The sequence below is a fragment of the Antechinus flavipes genome, chromosome 4, assembly GCF_016432865.1.
Source record: "Antechinus flavipes isolate AdamAnt ecotype Samford, QLD, Australia chromosome 4, AdamAnt_v2, whole genome shotgun sequence".
In the NCBI taxonomy this organism is placed as follows: Eukaryota; Metazoa; Chordata; class Mammalia; order Dasyuromorphia; family Dasyuridae; genus Antechinus; species Antechinus flavipes.
Genome location: NC_067401.1, coordinates 478895815 through 478915219, shown reverse-complemented (window position 1 = coordinate 478915219; position 19405 = coordinate 478895815). Strand labels below are relative to the sequence as shown.

Genomic DNA, 19405 nt, shown 5'->3' with positions numbered 1-19405 from the left:
AAACTTTGAGTTCCAGATTCTCTCCCTTATTTCTACCTCCAGCCCCCATTAAGAATGCGCATATGAAGTTTTGCCAAAAAAAAAAAAAGTTTTGCAAAACATTTCCATAAAAGTCATGATGTGAAAGAAAATATAGATCTCTCCTCTGTCCCCCAAAAAAATCCTCAAGAAAATTTTTTTTAAAAGAAGAAAGAGAGTATGTTTCAAACTGTATTCAGACACAATCAGTTCTTTCTCTGGGTATTTTTCATGATTAAGTCCTTCAGAGTAGTCATCAGTCATAGTATTGCTGACAATAGCAAAGTTATTCACAGCTGATCATCCCACAACATTGCTATTACTCGGTACACGGTACATTTCACTTTGCTTGAGTTCACGGAGTTCTCTCCACCTATCTTACTTTATACAAGTTGTTTCATGTTTTCTGATATTATCGCTTTCATCATTTCTTTCGGCACAATAATATTTCATTATATTCATATACCGGAATTTGTTCAGCTCCTCCCCACTTGGTGAGCACCTCCTTAATTTCCAGTTATTTGCCATAATAAAACAAGCTGAGCATACAGGTTCTTTCAGAGTTGATTACTACATTCTTGCTGTTATTGTACACAATGTATTCCTGGTTCTTCTCGTTTCACCCAGCATCAGTTCATGTAAGAGGGGATAGTTTTGTCTCCTTATTGCCTATTCTAACTCCTTCAATTTCTTTTTCTTGTCTTCTTGCTGTAACTAGCAAGTCTAGTATAATATTAGATAATAGTGGTGATAATGGACATCCTTGCTTCATCCCTTATCTTATTGGGAAAGCTTTTAGCTTATCCCCATTACAGATTATGCTTGATGATGATTTTAGATATTATCATTTTAAAGAAAACTTCATTTATTCCGATATTTTCTAGTGTTTTCGATAGGAATGAGTGTTGTGATAAAAGCTTTTTCTGCATCCTTTGAGCTAATTAAATGATATTTCTTATGTTATCGATGTGATCAATTATGCCGATATTTTTCCTAAGATTGAACTAGCTCTGCAAGCCTGATACAAATTCCACCTGGTCCTAATGTATGATCTTTGTGATTTATTGCTATAATCTTTTTGTTAGTATTTTATTTAAAATTTTTGCATCAATATTCATTAGGGAAATTGGTCTATAATTTTCTTTCTCTGTTTTCCCTCTTTCTGGTTTGGTTATTAAAACCATCTTTGTTCCATAAAAGGATTCCTTCATTGCCTATTTTCCCAAATAGATTGGACATTTTCAATGGCATGAAATCCAACCTCCATTAGGTCCCCAGTGTAGAAAAGTTGCCCAATTTTATTTCTCCCTAATTGATTCCCTATCTCACTTTCACGCAAAAGGTTTTTTTAAGACCTCCTCAAGCCTTCTAAAACTCCCCTTTTCCTCTTTCAGTTAGTCTCCTATGTGACTGAAAAAATTAAGACCATTTAATATGAGCTCTGTCGTTTCCCCTTCTTTTTATCTCAGACCCCCATAGGAACTCCCACTCACTCTTTTCCCTGGGTTTCTTACAAATTGGTGATCCTTCACCTTGCCAAGGCCAATCCCTCTCTGCATGTGTCCTTACTTCCATTCCCTCCCATTTTCTCCAGCAAATTGCCACCTCACTTTCTCTCGCTCTTGAATTTTCAAGCTCTTCCAGAAAACCAGCTATTGTTTATTACTTTGATTTATTTTTTAATTTGATGATAGGATGAAATTCCCTTTTTTAGGAAGAGTTAGTCCTAAATTAAGCCAGACTAATATGGATAATTCTTTAAATCTAAGTTACCTACAGATTTAGTTAACAGATAGATTGAGAAGACTTTATCATTCAGTAGCAGATAGTTTAGAAGAATAAAATAATCATAAGATTGTAAGGTTTTTTCAAAAGGCTAAGTCCTCATTTTTTATAGAAAAGGGACTAATTCTTCTTTCTGGCAGCTGGAGGAAGCTAAGCCAGAGTGTGGAGGTAGTGGTGACTGCTAATCACTGATCACAAGTTCTTCTTTTCCAATATACTCTCTGGTTACAAAAGGTACCACCTGGAGGAAAGGACATCTGGCATCGGATTAAGAAAGTCTGGGAGAGGCTAACTAGTCAGGTGACCTGCCTCGTCCAATAGAATTATGTTCAAAACAAGTTTCTGTCATTTGTCCAAATCCTCTTTTTTTTTTCCTGGAAACCATCTCTGGAAACCATCCCTTGTTTCTGACCTCTGAAGCGTCCAGTGATCTGATTTGATGAGCCAATGCCAAGCTCGCACATTAAATCACCGATGGTTTGGGAACTTGGGCCTCAGTTTCCCTTTTATGTCATTATAATGATTTTTAACAACTGATTCTCGCCTTGCTCTTCATCTGTGCCCCAATCTCCCTGTCCTTTGGAACTCTTTTTTTCTTTTAAAGTTACTTTTATTTATTTATTTTAATAGCTTTTTATTTACAAGATATCTGCATGGGTAATTTTTCAACATTGACAATTGCAAAACCTTCGGTTCCAACTTTTCCCCTCCTTCTCCCTCCCCCCCCCAGATGGCAGGTTGACCAATACATGTTAAATATGTTAAAGTATAAGTCAAATACAATACATACACATACACACACACACACACACGTCCTTTGGAAGTCTTCGTGTCCACGTTTTCCTGACGCTCTCTTCCTCTCTGTCTCAGCCGAACACGCAGAGAAATCGTGTTCACTTCCTGCCTTCTCTTTCCTCTCCCACATTCCTCTCTTCAAAGTTATCAGCGACCTCATAATGACGGAATCTGCTCATCTTCTTTCAGCCCTCATTCCTTCTTAGTCAACAAACACGAATAAAGCCTCTAAGCACTGGGAGACGAGCTGTCTGGGAATATGAAGACTGGGGGGAAATGGCCCCAGCTCCCATGTTTTATGCAAAATGTACAAAAATATACAGTATAATATATTGGATTTAACATATTTAACATGTAGTCCCATACATGGCAGGGAATACCTGCCATCTGGGGGAGGGGGTGGGAGGAAGGGGGGGGGGAAATTTGGAACAGAAGGTTGTGCAAATGTCAACGTTGAAAAATTACCCACGCATAGGTTTTGTCAATAAGAAGCTTTAATAAAATAAATAAAAAAAATACACAGTATAAATGGGCCCATTTTGGAGGGTAGGGATTAATTGGGGAGGAGGGAGGCCTGAGGAATTCCCTTGAAGAAGGGATTTAAGCTGAGTTTTAGAGGAAGCCAGGGAAGGTTGGAGGCCAAGGTGAGGAGGAGCCAGGGCAGACACATGGTCTTGTTAGAGGAACCCAACCTATGGCTGGGTCAGAGTCCATCATGGCGGGTAAGATGAAAAAAGACTAGAAGGGTAGGAGGGGGTGGCCGTCCCTGCCCCCGGATTATGACAAGGGCTTATTACCAGATTTTCCTGCCTCCTCATTCTAGCCCATCCTCCTGAGCTGCCAGGTGACTTTTCTAAAGCCCTCCGGGGTAACACGAAGCTTCTGTTTGCCTCCCCCTCCCCCCCAGCCTCACTGGACATGGCTCTCCCTCCCACATTCTTCATGTCCCTCCCTCTGTCCCACTCATGCCCTCCCCTCCTTTCTCAAAGGCCATTCCCCAAGGCTACGAGACTGTCACTCCTCGTCTCCTCCTCCAAAATGCGGCTCACACCCGGCCTTCTGCGTGAAGACCCCTCCCTTCCTTTAGCATTCTCCGTTCCACCTTGTTCTTCTTCCCTGTGTATTTGTGGCTTCTGCAGCGTTCCACGCCCGTGCTTTCTCCCCGTTAGAATGTCGGCGAACAAGGACATTTTATTCTCCGTTCTTGCAACCCCAGAGCTGACCCAGGGTCAGTGATTCATTTGTGCTGCTGTTGGGTTGATAAGTTGATAATGATACTGGTTCTACTGGTCTTGGGGGCCTGGGAAGAAGGAATGAGAGAAGCCAGTAGCCCTGAGGTCTGTGTGCTCACAGGCCCTCCCTCCCTTCTGACGGCCTCTCTGTTGGCCCAGCTATGGCTTCCCCAACCAGGGAAGGAAGGAAGCCAGCAGCGACCCTGTGACCCTGAAGGACGCAGCCCTAGAGCTGGCAAGGCTCGCGAGGCCCCCAAGACCCCCGAGGCCCCGAGATAAGGGAATGGCTCAGGCACACGGTTCGTGAATCCTTTGGGTCCCACCTTTCCGTGCTGTGCCGCATGGGTGCATACAGCCCGAGGCTTTCACGAGGTCCCAGCTCTCCCTGGGGAGCAAGGCAGGCTTCCTGCGGGGGAGTGGGCTTTATAGGCTGGGGAAGAAGAGGAAGGGGACCATCCCAGACGAAGGCAGGGGGGAAGGCACCAGGCTCCGGGAGGACAGTGTAGGGGGGGTGTTGGCCCAGAAATGCTTGCCCTCCCCGGGGACTGGAGCTGGCGTTTATCCAAGAAGGTTGTTTGGAGCCCTGCATGAGGGGACAGAGTCCAGAGGAGGCTCTGGTTGTTCCCAAATGCCCTGGGATAGAGTCACAGGGGAGACCTGGGGGCGGGGTAATAAGGAGCTGTGGAAATCAATCGGCCAATAAGCACTTATTAAGTGCCTACTGTATGGTGGGCACTGAGCTCCAACGACAAAGGAATGGAACTCTCTCTACTCAAAGGAATGGAATGCCCTCAGCTGGGGGGAGGGGACGTCAACAAAGCACAGCTATAATTTTAAATCCACCTCAACATAAAGTGAACAACTTCAAATGCATGCAATTAAATGCAAGACAGTTTGAGAGGCCCATGGTGGATGCTCCCTAAAGGCTTGTTGACTTGAGATCTGAGGCAGCGGCTTGGGGGACTGTGGAAAGGCTTCCCGGGGAATGGGTGCTCCCGGAAGAAGGACTAGGATGGAGGAGAGCCATGAAAATGCGGGGTGACGGGAGGGGGTCTGGCCACTGGGGAGAGAGGCGGGCAGTTGCACTGGATTGTCCAGTGAGGCTAAAAGATGTGGGGTGAGGTTGTTAAGGGTTTTAAAAGCCAAATGGGGGTTTCTGGGTTTGATCTTTGAGGGAATAAGGGATTTAAGGAGAAGAGCATGGTCAGAGCCGGCTTGAGACAGGTCTCCTTGGCAGGAATGGGAAGGCAGGATGGGAGTGGGAGAATCTTGGGACGAGGACCCGTGGGAGGTGGGGCAGTGGTCCAGGGGAGAGGCAGCGGGGACCACCACTAAGGCAAGGAGAGCCGGTGGTTAAGTACAAAGGGTGAGATTTGGCGATCAGCAGGGGTGGGTGGGGTGGGGTTGGGGGCAGGATGAGATCGTCCCCACCTGAGGAGAGCGGGACTGGGAGGCTCTGGGGGGGAAAAGAACAAGTCCTGTCTGGACTGAGGGAGTCTGGTCCCCCAGGATGGAACCACGAGGCAGCTGATGGCATGGGACTGACGGAGACGAAAGTTAAACCTGTGGTTTACCAAGAGGCGGGAGCCTTGGCGCCCCCCCCCCCATGACCGGAGGAAGCCCACCGAGGAGGAAGGAATGCGGGTTGGGGTGCGGAGGGATCTCAGACCCGCCCGGCCGGTGCTTCTTGGCTGCTGGCTGCCCGCTGGGCCGGGCCGGGGCAGGAGCTGCTGTGAGGCAGCCCAGCCCCCCGTTCTGTGGCCCGCCACCGGAGGTTGCAGGAGGCGCGGACTCCGTTTTTTGCCGAGCTTGCCACCTCCGGTGCCCCTCGGGCTGGATGCGAAAGGATCAGGGCTGGCAAGGAGGCGCCCTCTGCCACCGACCCTTTGGACCGCATCGGTCCCAGCGTTCGGGAAGGCGGGTCTGAGGGAGGAAGCTACAGGAAAGCCGCCCGGCCAGGGGAGCCCGACCTCCGGCTTAGGGGGGTGGAGGCCGAGGTCTTGGCGATGAGGAGGTCGGGAGGGAAGCCTGAGCCCCCTCTGGGCTGAACTGGTTACGGAGCTGGGACCGAGGGAGGCAGGTCGGGGCCGGAAGAACAGTCGGATCCCAGGGACTAGGGCCCTTTTCTCAGGCCCCGCCCCCACCCCAGCGGCCGTTTGCTTGGCTCCGAGTCACCGGGAGTCATGGGCACCAGCCCCCCGGTCACTGGCCATCCTCCTGGCGGCTCCTCCCGCTCTGTCCCTGCGGGGGCTCCTAGCCCGCGGGGGCGGGGGAGTCATGGGCACCAGCCCCCCGTCACTGGCCATCCTCCTGGCGGCTCCTCCCGATCTGTCCCTGCGGGGGCTCCTAGCCCGCGGGGGCCCTTTGGGGTCCGGGCGGGGGTGGGAACGGGACAGCCCTGCACCCGTGGGTGGTGAAGCGCCTGTGGGGGCTGACGGGGGCGCAGCGGGGCTGGAGCTCTCTAGGTGAGAGGAAATGAGGCCCCGGATCCGCCCGGGGGGAGCCAGCTTCATCCGCCACCTCCCCCCCTTCCGGGTCTCAGTTTCTCTCACTGTAAGACGGTGGTTCTCCTGCCAGCCCCATTGAATGGAAGCTTCCAGAGGACCCAGGCGGATGCCCCTCCCCCAGCGGGACCTTGGAGGGCGCCAAGGAGCGCCGAGGCCCCACGTGGGGGGGACAGGGTGTGCCCGGAAGCTGGCTCCTGCCCCTGGGCTGGCAGCTTGGGAAACCCCGGGCGGGCGGCATCAGGGCTGCAGCATCGCTGTCGCGGGGAGGCCTCGAACTACAGTCCTGGAGGCCCGTGTGGACCTCGGGGGGCGCCATGGTGAGGGAGAGAGCCCTGGAGATCGGCGTGGTGAGGGAGGGACCCCGGGGGTGGGAGCGCCGAGGGAGGGGGTCGGCTACAGTGGGGCAGGGGGCCGATGGACCCAGAGGCGTGCGAGGCTGCGCTGGCTATAGTGGGGGAGGGGGTGTGAACAGGAGGGGTGGTGGTGAGTGAAGCCCAGGGATGAAGGAGTGAAGGGGGCGAGCCCCGGGGGTCCTCTGAGGGGGGGTTTGGTGCCAATGGGGGAGGGGTGGTGTAAGAAAGGGGTGGAGGTTGAGTTGCAGCCCGGTGAGAGGAGGAAGGGTGGGGTGAATCCCGAGGGCCCGGAGTGTGAGGCCGTGGCTGCCGTGGGAAAAGGGGGATTGTGAATGGAGAGGGGGGCGGTAGGAAGGAACTCTAGGTGCGGTGGCTGAATGGAGACTGAGGGGGGAGGGGAAGTGTGAACTCTGGGGGTGGATGGGGATTGAAGCGGGAGGGAAACTGAGAAGGGAAGCGTGAAGGGGGTGGGTAGGGATTGAGGGGAGGAGAAGTGTGAACCCCAAGGATGAGCAGGGATTAAGGGGAAAGAAAAGTGTGAAAGGGGGTGGGGATTGGGGGGAGTGTGAGCCTTGGGGACTGTGAAGAGGGGGGACTTGGCTGTGGCCCCTGCACGTGGCGCGAGCCTGAGTGCGCGTGCGCGCACGTGAGTGTGTGTCCGCCGGGTGGAGCGTGTGCCCCTCGCCGGGGCTCCCTCCAGACCCGGCGGGCGCGCTCCCTTCTCCCGCCTCCGCGCTGTTGTCGGGGCAACCCTGGCCGCCGCCGAGCAGCCTCCCGAGGGGGAAGGGGCGGGTCCCGGGACCGGGGGCGGGGCCGCCCTTTAACTAGCGTCTTTCCCTCCCCGACTTGGGTGCTGCGGCTGCTGTCCCGTCCCGCTCGTCCGTCCGTCCGTCCGCGTGGCCGCACAGAACGCGCTCATGGCCCGGGAGCAGCTGCTCGGGGGCTCCGGGCTGGCGGGGGCAGCCCTGGCGTGCTGCCTGGTGGCGGCGGCCGTAGCCCTGCGATGCTGGGCGGTGCGGGACCGCCGGCGGGCGCTGCGCCAGGCCAGCCGTCAGCAGGAGGCGTCCCTGGAAGCCATGGGCCGGATGGTGCGAGCGCTCCGTCGCCAGGTGAGCCCCCCGTCCCCCGGGGGCGGGCCCTTGACCGTGACCCTGGGCAGAGCCGGCAGCAAACCCGCCCCCTACCCCTTCTTCCCTCCTACCTCCCGCCCTCCGATCTCCTGGTCCCACCCATCGCCTAGCCCTCTGACCTTTGGCCTCCAGGGATGCCCACAGCCTGGACCTCTCCGCTTGGTTACGCGGGGACGGGGCAGGGGGAGCCCCGGGATGGGGGAGGGGAGCCCGGGCCCTTTGATCCTGCCCGGGTTCGGCTTTGCGGGAGGGGGCGCAGTGAGGGGAACCGCGGCTTGGCCCCGGGGGTGGGACTGAGAGCTGGGTAGGGCCGGGGAGAAGGCGGGCTCTCCTGGGTCTGGAGCGACCAGAGCAGCCCCCAGTGGTGGGTGGTGAGTTCCCCACCACCTGAAGTATCCAAATCAGACTCAGGGATGGGGGAGAAGTCCCACAGCCTGAGTGACCGGGGTTGGAGCCGGGACTCAAACCCAGTTTTCTGCCCCTTCTGGAGAAACACCACGGGCCTGGCTCTGAGAGCTGCCCCTTCTTAGTGGCCCTGGGACGGGCAAGCTCAGTTCCTCCATTTAAAAATCTCATTTGCTGGACTCAGGGAGGAGGGAGGGCTGCCCCGCCTGGAAATCTGGGTGCTCCCCTTCTGCTCGTCCCCCTCCCCCTTGCCTGCTCTGCATTGCCGCCCCCGCCCCCCCATCCCGTGTGGGTCTCCTCTCCCCTCGTGGGGGTCTCCCCCCCCCTCCCGTGGGTGTAGGGCGGGCCAGGCTGCGCAGCGGGGCTGAGCCCCCCCCTCCCTGTGCTCTCAGAATTCAGGGTTAGACGAAGAGACTGTCCGGGGCCTGTCCCTGGACCAGCTGGTCCAGAAGCTCAAGAACAAAGAGCTGTCCCCAGAAGCCGTCCTCTGCAGCTACCTGGGCAAGGTGAGGGGCTGTGCCCTGGTGTCTGCCGGGAGCGCAGAGGGAGGGGGCCACTCGGACCCCTGTACCACGGCAGGGTGGGGCTCCCTCGAACCACAAGTCCTGAGCTCGGGCACTGCCCAGGACGCACCTGGCTGGCTGGTGACTGAGTGTGCTTGGGACTGTGAGGGTGCCCTTTCTCCTCCCGCCTTTGGGCTCTTCTTCCTCCAGCTTGGGGGGTCCCCTCTCCCCGGCCTCAAGGGTCCGCCCCAGCTGGATTCAGAGCCAAACCTTTGGGGTGGGCGCTTCCCTTCGGGAGCCCGGTTCCCCTTTTTACCCCGATGGGGCGGCTTCTAGCCTCAGGGTCTCTCCTGCTCCGAAGTTGGGGGGGACCGGGGCAGGCCCATGCTGAGGAACTGATTTGGTGCCCGTGCCCTGACCAGGCCTTGGAGGTAACCAAAGAGATCAACTGCGTGACCAGCTACCTGGGCGGCTGCAAGGCCCAGCTGGCAGAGGTGGCCCAGCACCCCGAGGCGGGCGGCCTGCTCTATGGGGTCCCCATCAGCATCAAGGAGTGTTTCCAGTACAAGGTACGCCCGGCCCCTCCCCCCGGGCCCTCCCCGGCCCTGCCTTCAGTGAAGGCGCTGAGTGGGGGCCGTCCCCGGCCTGGGGGACTCGGGCATTGGGCTGGATGGCAGCCGTCCTGGGCTCCCCTGGCCATCTCTCCCTGGCTCTAGGACCAGGATTCTACCCTGGGCCTGTACCGGAACATCGGGTTCCCAGCCAAGGAGGACTGCGTGGTGGTGCAGGTGCTGAAGAAGCAGGGGGCTATTCCTTTTGTGCACACCAATGTGCCCCAGTCCATGTTCAGGTCAGTGGGGGGGCGGGCTGGGGGCGGGGAGGAGGAGGCTGAGGGTGGGGGAGGAGGCTGGGGGGCGGGGTCTTAGGGAGTGAGGCTGCTTGAGAGTGGGAGAGGCTGAGCGTGGGAGCAGCTGGGGGTGGGAGCGGCTGAAGGCATGGGGGGCTGAGGGTGGGGCAGGAGGCTGCGTGTATGCCCAGGGCCCTGGAGCTGGGTGAGAGGGTCGGTGCTGAGCCATGGAGAAGGGGAAGCCCCAGGACTCGGGGCGCTGGCGGCCTCAGGGAGGGAGCTCAGAGCCATGTCCTCGGAGCCCCAGCAGCAGCTTTCTCCCCACAGCTACGACTGCAGCAACCCCATATTTGGTCGTACCCTGAACCCTTTGAACAGTGCCAAGAGCCCTGGTGGGTCTTCAGGTGGGGAGGGTGCCCTCATAGCGAGCGGCGGGTCCATCTTGGGCCTGGGCACCGATATTGGGGGCAGTATCCGATTCCCTTCGGCTTTCTGTGGCATCTGTGGCCTCAAGCCTACTTCTGGCAGGATCAGGTATGGAGGGGGCCCGCAGGGAGGGGCTGCGGAGGCGCCCGCACCAGGGGCCCCGACCCATCTAAAGGTCCTCAGTCACTGGGATGGGCTGCAAAGCCGGGGGGGGGGGGGGGCTCTGTCCTGATCTCTCTCTCCCGAGCTTCTGGGTTTTCATCTTCCTCTTTCTCTGGCTGTCCCTCTCCCCCCTCCTCCTCCTTCCTTGTTCCTCTCCCCCCTTTTCCCCCTTCCTTGTCCCTTTCCCCCTCCTCCCCCTTCCTTGTCCCTCTCCCCCCTTTTCCCCCTTCCTTGTCCCTCTCCCCCCTCCTCCCCCTTCCTTGTCCCTTTCTTCTCCCCTCCTTCCTCCCTCTTTTGTTCTCTCTCCTCCCCCTCCTCTTCTGAAGTTGAGCCTTCAGCTGTCTTCTGGGGGCAGGGTTCGAGACTGGGGGTCCCACCGTGCCCACGCTGCCCCCTCCTCATGCCCTGCTCAGTGTGAGCCCCTCCCCCCCAGCTCTTTGTGGCCTTGGGAAGAGCCGGCACGCGGGAGATGACATTGTTCCTCCTCTTACCTTTTAGCAAGCGTGGACTGAAGGAATGTGTCCGTGGGCAGCTGGGAGGTGAGGCCTGTGGGGGGAGGGGAGCGGTGGGCACTGGGTAGTCCTCGGGTCTGGGGGCAGGGGCTGGGCCAGAGCGCTCCCAAGGCTGGGAGAGTTCTCTGCTTGCTCTGCTGCAGCTTGGGATGGCTGTTTGGAGAGAAGGAAGGACCTGACCGGGCGGGCAGAGGTGCCAGTGGGATCCCGGGGATAGCCCCGTACTCCGAGAGCCCCCCTCCCTTGCCCTCTCCTCACATCCCGCCCAGCCCGGCCAGAGGCTCCGATGGTGGGACTGGGTTGGGCGCTCACGCCAACGGCCACATGACGCGGAGCCTTCTCTCCCCAGTCCTCACGTCTGTGGGGCCCCTGGCCAGGGATGTCGACAGCCTTGCCTTGTGTTTGCGGGCCTTGCTATCTGAGGATATGTTCCTCCTGGACCCCATGGTGCCCCCGATACCCTTCAGGGAGTCTGTGAGTGAGGGCCCGGCCTGGGCCGTGGGGAGTGGGCTGCCGGAGAGGGCCCCCTCAGCCCCGAGGATGCTGATCCCTAGACAAGATGCCTCCAGGTCCCGGCCTCGGGGCTCTGAAGCACCAACTGGAGGAAGCATTGGGTCCCTGGGGTTTGTCCGACATCTGCGGAGCCTTGGGAAAGGAGGTGGGAGGGCCCGGGAGGGCCAGAGAGGGCTCAGGGAGGGCCAGGGACCCACTCTTCCTTCTCCTAGATTTATGACAGCTCGGAGCCCCTGCGGATTGGCTACCATGAGACCGATTTGTACACGATGCCCAGTCCCTCCATGAAGCGGGCGGTGCTGGAGGTCAAGGCGCTCCTGGAGGCCGCCGGCCACACAGTACGTCACCCTTGCCAGTCCAGCCCCGGGAGATGCCCGGCCCCAGCCCATTGCAGGCACATCATGTTTCTATCGGGCTTTGTGGTTTATGGGGCATGAGCCTCCCAGCCGTGAAGGGTCTCGAGCTTTGGGGAGGTCACTCTTGCTGCCGTGCCCTGTGCCCTCCTGGCACTAGGCTGGGGGCCCTGGCCCCTCTCCAGCCCTTGGGTGCCACGACTCTCAGGAGACAGGGTAAGGAGGTGGAAGGAAGAAATCCATTCTCTGTAGCATCGGGGCGGCCTCCCGTGTGTTCCCGGGCTGATAGACCGAGTCCTAGGCTTCCTGGCCCAGAATTTGTCTGTAGAGCCCCCCACTACCCACAGGAGGCCGGCCTGGTCGGCAGCAGCCCCCTGGAAACTCACGGGTTTATGTGTTGGGAGTCTCGCTGGGGATCCCCTTCCCAGCACAGATGAGTTAATATTTCTGAAGTTCTTGGCCCAGAACCTGGTGCACAGTAGATGTTTAATAAGTGCTTTTTATTTCCCTTTCTTCCATCCCCTCCTTATGCCTCCTTTTCTTTACCTACAAAGAAGGGGTTGGAGTTGCTGATTTCTTAGAGTGTTTCCAGCAATAATGAGCTTTTATTTTGTAAATTGGTGCTTTTCACAATACTATATTTCCTGACGGATCACTCCCCTCCTCAGCCTTCCCTCCTAACAAAAACTTTTTAAACCTAGCCGGCATAGGAGCGGGGGGGTGCACTGGCGCAGGGAGGGGAGGAAGCGCGCTTTCTGAGGTCTTCCCCAGGAGCCCCCTGTTGTAGTTTGGGCCCTGGGGTGCGGGGCCGGGACGGTCTGGGTGGGGTCCCACAGGCAGGGCCCGCGTGGGCCCTCACAGACCTGGCCGTGGTCGGCCTTGCCTCTCGTGCGTTCTTCAGCTCGTCCCGTTCCTGCCCTCTGACATCAGCGATGCCGTGGAGAACCTGATGTCCAGCGAGCTTTTCACTGACGGAGGCAAGGCTTACCTGGAGAACTTGTGAGTATCGGCTCAGGCCGCCTCCCTCCTGCGCAGGCGGGGGCAGGGGTAGGGGTAGGGGAACCGCTGGGACCTCTTCCGGCTCACGCAGCAAATCTGCTTCATCCTCCCCGTCCCAGCTGCTCAGATTCTGAGAAAGTGAGCAGAACGCTTCAGATATGTCACCTCGATTCCTTCCTGCACCCTGGCAAGGTGGCTGCGGTGATTGCACCCATTTCACAGATAGAGAAACTGAAGAATGGGGCCCCAAGGCTGTTTGAGACTCCTTGGTTTTAAATTAATCTAAGAGCTTCCGGTTCCTTTCTCCTTTGCCTGGTCAGCAGCTGGAGCACAAAGGCCCTGTGTGCCCGGCCCTGTGCCTGGTACTGAGTTGCCTCGCTGTCTCCTCCAGGGCTGAGGGGGCAGCTGTCCATTGAATTCCCATCCTTAGCCTTGGAGGGGCTCCGGTTGGACGCTTCCAGAAGCTCCCACGTCTCCCCGCACAGTCCTTCCGCCTGCGTGCCGTAGGGGGTGGGGTCCCCGGCCTGGGAAGGCTCCTTATGTGCCCTGTCACTTCTCTACCCTTTCAGCAAAGGTGACGTCACAGACCCGTGCATGGGGGACCTGACCCTCATCCTCAGGATGCCTAATTGGCTCAAAGGCCTGTTGTCCATGATCCTCTGGCCTTTGGTGAGCTGCGTGGTCCCTCGTGGGCGTGCGGGGGGAGACCCCGGGCCCCTGCTCCCTTGTTTCCCAGTTCTGGGCCCCTGCCTCGGCCCCGCCTGCGGAGGGAGCCCTGCCTCGTGGGGAGGAATGGGACGGGCTTCTCTTGGGGCCGGGCCCTGGCCGGAGCCTGCAAGCATCCTTTGTCTTTCCCCCTGCAGGTGCCAAGACTCTCCACCTTCCTGCGCAATTTGAAATCTCGGTAAGGAGGCTGCCGGGGCTCGGCGTCATCCCCACCTGGGAGCTCCCCTTTAGGGAAGTAGAGCCAGAAAGGTAGTGAGTTGCCCGTCACAGCAGATACCCAGGCAGGGGCTGGAAAGTCCAAGAAGGAATTCTTGTTTAGGTTCTGGCTGGACTAGTGCTCTCTGAAGGTTTGTGACTCCAAGATAGGCGCAGAATATTGGCCCAAGGGCAGTTTCGGTTCCCTTGAAGTTTACCCTGAGTCCTCCCGAGCCCTGCTGAGCAGGGGCCTTGTTTTTGTCACTTCTGGACAACCATGTGCCCACGTGTGCCACAGAGGGAGGTCCCCATGCAGGCCGGACTAGGTGCCCACGAAGCCCCTTCCAGGATTGAGCCACTGGAGCTCTGAGACCTTGGCAAACTGCAGAGTGACCAGTCTGGACAGCCTCTGGGAAGTCCTGGCCCGCCCACCATGGGGACAGCAGTTGGAGGGCACTGGGGCAGACCCCTGCCACCTTTGCCAGGGGCACCTCCCCATTGCTCTGAGCCAGTCGGCCTGGGCCGGGCCTGGCTTTGGCTGCCACCTGGTGGCCCGAGCCTGTTGAATCACTGGGAAATCCCAGATTGGACTTTTATCTCTGGAAGGCGGCTGAGACGGGGCCTCTGCCAGGCTGAGATGGGACCCCCAAGGCTGCGGCTGAGTGGGAAGAGTGTGCAGGAATGACGGGGAGAAGGCGGGGCAGGCGCCTCCCTGAGCCCCCGGGGAGGTGGAGAAGGCCAGCCCTCTAGCTGCCTCTCGGCTCCCCAGGGTCAGCTTGGCCTTCCAGGCCCCGGGAGCTGAGCTTCAGGGCCTGGCCCTCCGTGAGTCAGTCTGTGGGTCAGAGCCAGCCGACTGTTTGTTCCCACCCGTGTCCTGAGTCCGGGGTCCAGGCAGCCAAAAGCCCTCTCCACTGGAAGGCAGAGTGGGGGTCAAAGCCTTGAGACTCTGGGTGCCCCGGGGTCCACACGTATGACATGCCGGCCTGGAAGAGGTCATGGAGGAGGCAGTCACGGAATTTCCTAGTCGGGGCCCGGAGTCCTGGTGTCCCAAAGAAGTCTCACCGTGACATTCCCAGCCCCCTCCTGGGAGGGGCCCCCACCTCCTCCAGGGGCAGCCCGGTACCTTGTGGGACTCTTTCCTTGTTGGGCTGCGGCCTGAATCGGCCTCGCTGCAGATCTCCCCCTGTTGTTTCTGGGCTGGCCCTCGGGGACCAAAGGAAGGGTTCCCTTCCTCCTCCAAGTCTTAGGTGCTTTCTCTCTGGAGACCTAAGTCCTTTAAGGGCCTGAAAGAGTGGCAAACTGAGGCAAGGGAAGACTGGCCTGTGGGAGGAGTTGGAGGGCTGGAGGGGTCCAGTCTGGTCTAGCTGACTGTCCAGATGAGGTCCCAGGCCCCGGGAGGGTGGGGGGCAGGGCGCCACTTATCGGGGCGGGGTTTCTTCTTTTTCTTCCAGGTCGGCCGGGGAGCTTTGGAACATACATCACAAGATCGAGGTGAGGGAGGGCCAGGCGGCCCACCATTGGTTGGCCAACCTCTGGGGCCCAGGGTGACACAATGCTGGGCACAAGCCAAAGGGCAGCAGGCCGGCCTCAGCAGAGCCATCCACAGCAGGGCCAGACAAGGTCACCAGGCGAGGGAGAGCCGAGTCCCCCAGCCTCACCCTGACTTGGGGAACATTTGTCACTAAGACTTAAGGGGATGGTTGAGACTGGGCAAGATGGGCGAGTCTTGTATTCCCCTCAGCCTGCCTGCCCCCTTGCTGGGATGCTCTGGTGGGGTTTCTCTCCTTCACCCCCTGGAGAGGCCCAGGGTGAGAAGGAGCCTTGGGTGGGCTCCTCCTGGGTGGTGGGAACTGCTTTCCTCCATCCCGAGCCCTCCTGCCTGTCCCAGCCCCCGAGGATTCTGGCCCTGGCCCAACTTTCCCCAGTTTGGTAGTGCCCAGTCTGGGGCTGCCTTCCGGAAAGCTCTGGTCTGATTGGGAGTGAGGCTGTGCCCACGTGACGATGAGGTCTGGGTCCAGGCTGGAGGCTTCTGTGGGTCTGGAAGACTGGAGGGCTTCCAGAAGAAGGCCTCGGACGGAGGTGGGGGGCAGGCTGGGAAGCAGGGGATGGCCCTTCTCTACCTCTGCCGGCCTGGGCCAGAGCTGCCCCACTCTCGCTTCTGACTTACTCGTGCGCTGCTTTTTCCCGTGACTGCCTCCGCCCCCTCACCCGCCAGCCTGTCCCCAGTCCTGCATCCAGATTCCTCCTCCATCCCCCAAGTTTGACGTTTCCAGGGTGACGAGGGAGAAGAAGCTGGGTGCCCCCAGGAGTCAGCTGGCTGCCTTGCCTCCTGATTCCAACACACCCTGTGACTTTTGACCAAGTCCCTTCTCTCGGAGCCTAAGTGGGAATCTGTGGAATACTGACCTTGTGGGATTGTGGGAAAAGTGCTTTGGAAACTTGCAATCCCCTGTTCTGCCTCCTCCTCCTCCTGCCTCCCCCCATCCCCATTTATCCCCCTAGAAATACAGAGAAAAAGTCATTGCCCAGTGGAAGGAGAAGAACCTGGATGTGCTTCTGACCCCCATGCTGAGCCCTGCCCTGACCATCAACTACCCAGGCAAAGCTACAGGTGAGACTTGGCCCGGCCCGGCTCCCTCCACCACATCAGGCTCGGAACTCTGGACTTGAGACTGGGCAGGAACGTCCTCGGAAGGCCGGCATGGAGAGCCCCGGGCCTCCAGCTCCCTCCCTGCTCCTCGAGGACATCATGGACCACAGGGCCGGAGCCAGAGACCCGAGGCTTTCTTTAAGACCCTTTCAGGGGGCCGCGAGGTCAGAGTTGCTGCCGCCTGACTTGGTTGTGTTCGCTTGGGTCTGACCATGCCGCCCGGGAAGTTTTCTTGGCAAACTTAATAAAACAATCTCCGGCGGATTAAAGCAAACGGGGTTAAACGACTTGCCCAAGGTCACACGTCTCGTGTCTGAGTCCAAATTGAACCCGGTTCCAGGGCTTGTGCTCAATGCAGTTGATGGCTATAACACATCCACAAAAGGTCCTCGGTAACTTAGGGGTGTTAAGGTGGTGTGGTGGATAAACACCAGCCCTGGGGTCAGGAGGATGTGAGTTCCAATCCAGTCTCTCAGACACTTGACACTTAGTAGCTGGGTGATCCTGGGCCAGTCACCTAACCTTGATTGTCTCACCAAAAGAAAAAAAAGTATAAGGGGATCCTGAGACCAAGAAATTTAAGAACTACTAATCTAGGACTTGGAAAGTCAGGGTCTGGTGAAGTGGAGAAAGTGGGCCCCAGTGAGGGCCTCCGCCAACAGGAGAGGGACTTCCCCTGGCCCGGGGGCGGGGAAGGAGGGTTGCTGGCCCTTCTTCCTCCCGGGGGTCCCAGTGCAAGTCCAAGGGCCTGGCTCTCTGTTTTCATCTCCTCTGTCTCCAACTCTAGCAGTAATCTCTATCCTATCCTCTGGCCACATGAAGGTCTGTCCCTCCGCACCGGGCTGCAGGTGACCCCCCCCCCCCCCAGAGCAGACGGTTTGGGGGGAGCCTGATTGTTCTCAGCAAGAGTCTGAGACCAGAGGGTAAAACTGCCCGCGCTCCCAGCTTTTCCCTCCCCGTCCCCCTCTGGCTGTCTGGGTGCAGCGGGGTCCCTCATCCTCCCCACTTTGTGGGGGCTCCTCCGGCTGACCCTGCCCGCCCTTTCAGGAGCCCTCAGCTACACCATGCTCTATAACTGCCTGGATTTCCCTGCTGGCGTGGTCCCTGTCTCCAAGGTGACCTCAGAAGATGAGGAGGAACTGCAGAATTATAAGGGCTACCTGGGGGACCTTTGGGACCTGAAGCTCTGCAAGGTGAGTGTCCGCGGGCCCCGGGGCTCCCTACTGAGGCCATGGGGCCCGGAGAGTCCGACCAGAACTCCCTTCAGGCCCTTCTAAGCCACGAGTCTCTCCCTGGCCCTGTGATACCTCCCCTCTCCTCGGTGCTTCCTGCTGAGAGAGGCAGCTCACTGGCTGGGGGGCTCCAGGCAAGTCACCTCAGGTGTGTAGACCTTGCCCTGTCCCTGCCAGCTCTCAGCCTAAGGGGCCCGAGGGTGGGGAGTCTTTTCTGGGAGCAGCAGCATCTTGGCCCCAGACCTGACGAGGTCCCGGACTTGGAGAGGGCTTTGCCGTGTTGGGTCTTGTGGGTTGGGGCTGAGGGGGCTGGGGGACCCTCTGTTTTCTCTAGGGCACCGGCTATCACATATCCTTTTGTTCCCCTACAGGGCTTAAAGAATGGCGTGGGGATGCCGGTGGCAGTCCAGTGTGTGGCCCTGCCTTGGCAGGACGAGCTTTGCCTGCGATTCATGCGGGAGGTGGAGAGAGTGAGCAAGGAGGCCAAGAAGTAGCCAGAGAGCTCTGGGGACCCCGCGGCCCCTTCTCAGCAGCCACCCCGGCCTTCGGCCTTAGCCGGGGCAGCCATGGCCCCAGGCCCTTCAAAGCCATGATGAGACACTGCGACTCTTCCCCCCTCTGCCCACCCCCCACCTCCCAGTCCGGTTCTCAGGGACAAACCCTTTTTCCTTCCCCTCCTCCCCAGTCCTCCCATGAATGTCACAGACCAAAAATGGTCCTAAACGGGAGGGACTGGAAGATCCTGTGCCTGACTTCCCAATAATAAGAATAATTCCAGGAACAAACCCCGAGTCCTTGTCGTCATTGGCCACTCGGGTCAGGTTGGTGGGGGTGAGGGAGACCACGGGGCCACGGGCGACTGAGCCCTGAGCAGCATCTGAAAGACCTGGGAAGAGCGGGAGGAAGGGGGGAGCCGGAGGAAGTCGCCCAGCCTTGTCCCATCAGCACTGACAGGGCAGCAGGTGCGAAAGCCATCCAGATGGTGTCAGAAACGGTCCCTGGCCTGCTGGAGCTTGTGTTCTCTCCAGGAAGTGCCTGGGGCACTGAAAGTGTCCCCAGAATAAACACAGAAAGTAAATGCGAGGTGGGGGGAGGCGCGGCTGTGGTGGGGGGCATCCTGGAGGAGGAGAGGGATCCCAAAGGACCACCTCAAGCCCTGCATCCTGGATGGTGGCTTCAGAGGCCTGGCCATATGTGAGGCTGGCACACAGCTTGGCAGGGGGGCCAAAGGCCTGCCCCGAGACCTGGATTAGGTCGTTGGAAGTCAAAGGATGACTGAGCAGCAGCTGCCCCTCCCCCTTCATTAACTTTTCACTTTCCCAGAAATGCAGGGTCCTGAGGAAGAGACCCCCAGCTTGGCCAAGACCAAGCCCCTGCTCTCAGGCTCTGTACCTTCCACTAGGGATAGAATGGCCTAGGATGTGGCCAGGGCTGCCCATCTGAGGGGAGGGAGGGGGGTATCTTCTGGCTGTAGCCCCTCATTTCTCACCTTTTCACATTTCTGCTTGGGCCTCCTGACCCTTCCCTCCCAGCTCTCTGGGCTCAGGTTGAACCCCTCACTTCCTTCTGCTTCCTTGGCTCCACTCCTTTCACACAAGAACATAAGGTTTATTGGAAAGGGGAGGAGGCTGTAGGGCAAAGAGAAGAAGGGAGGAGGGGAGGGGGGAAAGGGGTTCCCCCTCCCCACCCCCCTCCACGTCCGGGGACGGCCGAGGACCCAAGAATTTGGAGCTGGGAGCACCTTGGAAAGTCAACTAGCCCAAGCCCTTCCTTTTGTTTTATTAATTTCACTTTAAAGTTCCAAGTAGACCGGCGCTTCTGTTTACAAAATAGAGCAGAAATAGGATTGTATGTTCAACTGGCTGCTCGGCCAAGCCGCCTTTGGTCTTTTGTTTCCTCCTGATCGCTTCCGGGTATGGGGAAAGTCGTCAGTGGCTTGATTTTGTTCTTTTTGGCCATTGTGTCACTGTCCCCCCTCCCCTTATGGAAAAAGATCGGAAGGGCATTTATGCAGATCCCCGAGTCTGCCGAAACCTCACCAAAGTATCTCATCCTCACGTGC

At 58.1% G+C, this 19405-nt stretch overlaps 1 protein-coding gene and 1 long non-coding RNA gene across 2 annotated transcripts in view; one reads left to right on the top strand and one right to left on the bottom strand.

Moving 5' to 3' along the window:
- Positions 1-3074: 3074 nt before the first annotated feature.
- LOC127563392 (uncharacterized) overlaps positions 3075-19405 on the bottom strand; it is a 46509-nt gene continuing 30178 nt past the window's right edge. Inside the window, exons 2-3 of the long non-coding RNA XR_007953957.1 lie at positions 10655-10828; positions 3075-3898 (exon numbers count right to left, since the gene is read on the bottom strand). This is a non-coding gene — a long non-coding RNA (uncharacterized LOC127563392). The remainder of the gene's footprint in view (positions 3899-10654; positions 10829-19405) is intronic.
- LOC127563391 (fatty-acid amide hydrolase 1-like) lies at positions 7538-18128 on the top strand. The gene is made up of 15 exons (XM_051999818.1): positions 7538-7799; positions 8618-8731; positions 9151-9297; positions 9445-9578; positions 9903-10109; positions 10662-10702; positions 11025-11149; positions 11401-11526; positions 12443-12540; positions 13110-13209; positions 13404-13444; positions 14913-14952; positions 15964-16072; positions 17159-17304; positions 17715-18128. Exons 1-15 carry the CDS (start codon positions 7608-7610, stop codon positions 17835-17837), a joined length of 1743 nt encoding a protein of 580 aa, XP_051855778.1. The 5' UTR covers positions 7538-7607; the 3' UTR covers positions 17838-18128.